This window comes from Chiloscyllium plagiosum, chromosome 3 (genome assembly GCF_004010195.1).
Source record: "Chiloscyllium plagiosum isolate BGI_BamShark_2017 chromosome 3, ASM401019v2, whole genome shotgun sequence".
Taxonomy (NCBI): Eukaryota; Metazoa; Chordata; class Chondrichthyes; order Orectolobiformes; family Hemiscylliidae; genus Chiloscyllium; species Chiloscyllium plagiosum.
Genome location: NC_057712.1, coordinates 43,486,099 through 43,489,794, shown reverse-complemented (window position 1 = coordinate 43,489,794; position 3,696 = coordinate 43,486,099). Strand labels below are relative to the sequence as shown.

Sequence of the window (3,696 nt, the reverse complement as noted above, 5' to 3'; positions counted from 1 at the left end):
GGGGGGAGGGGGATAGGTGTGGACAGGGTGGGGTCAGATGGGGTTGCGGGCAGGCAGAGATGGCGGGGTGGGCAAGGGGCTGCAGGGTGGAAGTGGACGGGGGGCAGGGTGTGAGTAGATGGGGGGCAGGGGCTCGGCGCAGTGTGCTGCTGCCTAGTCTCCTGCACGGGGAGCAGACTTCACAGAAAACTCCAAACCCCAGAGGAAAGCAATTAACCGAATAATCAATTGCCTAAATAGTACCCGGCCATCTCATTCGGATAATCAAGGTTCCTCTATACATTCAAAGTGGAGATATCAATAGAACAGGGCTTTAGTACGTGATTCCAGTGTAAAACTACAAGCATATTTTATGATGAACTCAAATTTTCTCATATTTTAAATTATTTTGACACCCTTTCATGCATCACCAGCATACAGCATTATTGACCACACACCGTGAAGGCAGAATAAAGAGGGGAATAATAACAAATACTTACACTGTCAATCTGTTCCAATGAAATCTTCCCAACATTCTTCTGAATGCTATAGTTCTGTCCTACGTATGCATGGCTGCAAAGAAAAGACTCATTAGAAACCATTTGGACTTCACTTTCCTTACAACTGGTTGCCCAGAATCTAATAGCAGTGACCAGCTAGGCTGTACAGAGGAAGGATGACATAAAGTCCTTAATCTGTCCGGATTTAGCTGGTTGCATTTTGGTTGCTTAGGGAACCAAGCAACCAAATGTGGACTGAAGAGACAGAATGGCAATTAACTATTGCAATTAACCCAAACACACTGTACTGAACAGCCTCTCCGCATTCACTGTCTTGAAGAATGACAATGTGGGTTCAGTAATAAAGGGCGCCAATCAATAACTTCTGAAGGCAGAAAAAACTGGCAAAAAGGAACAAGGGATCTCCCAAAGAGTTCGCCTGAACCTCTCACTTAATGATGATTTCTTAATGTTAACATGAACTTCATGTTAAACTCAGACAATTAATGCATTTTCAAGAGTAAATGCATTCTTTATAAATGTTAGTGGATACATTAGTAAGGCCTTCTTCTAGAAATGCCATTATGTACATTAAGATCATGGTACAGTGGTTTTCATATGATTCAGGCTTCGTAGCTGAAAATTCTGAAAGTGAATAAATCACCTGGACTTGATAGACTAAGCACAGATTTCTGAAAGAAATAATGGAGCAGAATATAAAGGCACTGGTGGTGATCCCTCAGGAATCACTCGAGTCAGGGATGGTCCCAGCGAGGAAAATAGCTAACATAACCCTCCAAGTTAAGAAGGGACAGAAACAGAAGACAGGAAATCATAGGTCAGTTAGCTTGATCTCAGTCATTGGTAAGATGACTGTCCATTACTTAGGATGAGATTGTGAAGTATTTGGAAGTTCATAGTCTAATAGGATGGAGTCAACATGGCTTCGTCAAAGGAAAGTCATGCCTGACTAATCTGTTACAATTCTTTGAGGAGGTAACAAGCAAGTTAGAAAAAGGAGAGTCAGCGGATGTGATCTATTTGGATTTCCAAAAGGTTTTTGACAAGGTGTCGGACAGAAGGCTACTAAATAAGATAAAAGCCCATGGTGCTACATCATATCCGAGGAAGGACGTGCTGGCACTGAAGGAGCTTTACAAGAATGATCCAGGATGGAAGGGCTTGCCATATGAGGAGTGAATGATCTACTTCTGCTCCTATATCTTATGCTCTAGTAGTACTGTGGTCAGGCCCAAAAATTGGACATTGTAAACTGACCCATAGCCAGAGAAATTGGACCCGCCAGAAATTTGACCAAACTAAATTAAACGGCAGCCAGCAGCTATAGGTTACAGAGGACAGGAGAAACCAAGGTCAAAGAGGTCACAAAGGTTCAGTGAAAACGAACTACAACCTGCCCAAAAATTATGTATTGGAGAAATATCAGACTTCAAAGTTTGTGCGAAGATTTGTAGCTCGGGTGCTCGTTGTTGTGGTTCTGTTCGCCGAGCTGGAAGTTTTTGTTGCAAACGTTTCATCCCCTGGCCAGGCGACATCATCAGTGCTTGGGAGCCTCCTGCGAAGCGCTTCTTTGATGTTTCCTCCGGTGTTTATAGTGGTTACCACTATAAACACCGGAGGAAACATCAAAGAAGCGCTTCGCAGGAGGCTCCCAAGCACTGATGATGTCGCCTAGCCAGGGGACGAAACGTTTGCAACAAAAACTTCCAGCTCGGCGAACAGAACCACAACAATATCAAACTTTCTGACATCTGGATTTTCAGTCAATGCCAAAGGAGATATACTTTACATGGCAACAGAGAAGGGTATTGGCGTAATCCCATTGGCCAATGACCACGGAACATTCAGCAATAAAGATCTGGGGTGAAAGGAGTAAAAACAGACTTGCAGAACCCACTCCCTCAGTGAAGATTCTTGGCACAGACATCACTTGGCCAGCAGCAGAGCTCTGACTACCTTTGGGGGAGTGGTGAAGAAAATGGGGAGGGGGGAATGAAAATGAGAGACAGCAAGCAAGACCGAGAAGATCCTCCCTGACCGAAGAGACCCACCTTCATGGTAGAGAGTCAGCCCTACATCGGAGAGGAAAGAGATTCTCAGGGCCGAGCTCAACCATATGGAGCATCCTTTCTCAGACAGATAAGAGCTAGACAACGAATAAATATTGTGGGAATGCTCACACGGTATGTTTAATAAAGAATATTTTGCTAAGAAAATAAAGTTAAACCGCAAACTGAATTCTGTGTCCCTTTGTGCACCTCACTGACACGAGTATTTGGGTAAAGTATTTTTAATATAATAATTGGTCAAAGTGTGCAAAGCATGGACAATAGTACCAATGACATTGTCCATGGTCAGGATGGATACTTTCACAGAAGAAAGCACTTCTGAACAGTGCAAGGAAGTTAAGAAGAGAGATGTCATGCCATTATGGACTGAATATTTATACAAAAATGTGCAAAAAGATCACAATCAAGAAAGCACAACGGTCAAGAAATGGCAAATACTATTCAAGTTAAACAAAGCAGATATCCATTTTAATCAGACTGTAGGGTTGATTGACCATCACTGAGTATGTACAAATCAAATATTTGGATTGCTTTCAGCCACTTTAAGTCATGAAGGCCAGCTACCACCACACAAATTTTTAAGCCAAGTGCCTCAAAGTGATGATAGATTCCCTTATGCTTTTTCAAATTTAAAAATCACACAACACTAGGTTATAGTTCAACAGGTTTACTTGGAAGCGCTAGCTTTCGGAGCGTCGCTCCTTCATCAGGTGATAGTGGAGGGCTCAATCCTGACACACAAAATTTATAGCAAAAAAATTTACAGTGTGATGTAACTGAAATTATACATTGAAAAATTGATTGTCTGTTAAGTCTTTCATCTGTTTGAATACCATGATAGTTTCACTTCTTTCATGTATTTGGAAAGGCAAGGACTGATTCGGGATAGTCAACATGGCTTTGTGCGTGGGAAATCATGTCTCACAAACTTGATTGAGTTTTTTGAAGAAGTAACAAAGCAGATTGATGAGGGCAGACCAGTAGATGTGATCTATATGGACTTCAGTAAGGTGTTCGACAAGGTTCCCCATGGAAGACTGATTAGCAAGGTTAGATCTCATGGAATACAGGGAGAACTAGCCATTTGGATACAGAACTGGCTCAAAGGTAGAAGACAGAGGGTGGTG

General features: G+C 42.4%; 1 protein-coding gene across 1 annotated transcript in view; it reads right to left on the bottom strand.

Annotated features, from left to right (window-relative positions):
* prim2 (DNA primase subunit 2) overlaps positions 1-3,696 on the bottom strand; it is a 198,138-nt gene that overhangs the window by 41,381 nt on the left and 153,061 nt on the right. Inside the window, exon 8 of the mRNA XM_043687444.1 lies at positions 480-552. Coding sequence (XP_043543379.1) covers positions 480-552 — 73 coding nt within the window. The remainder of the gene's footprint in view (positions 1-479; positions 553-3,696) is intronic.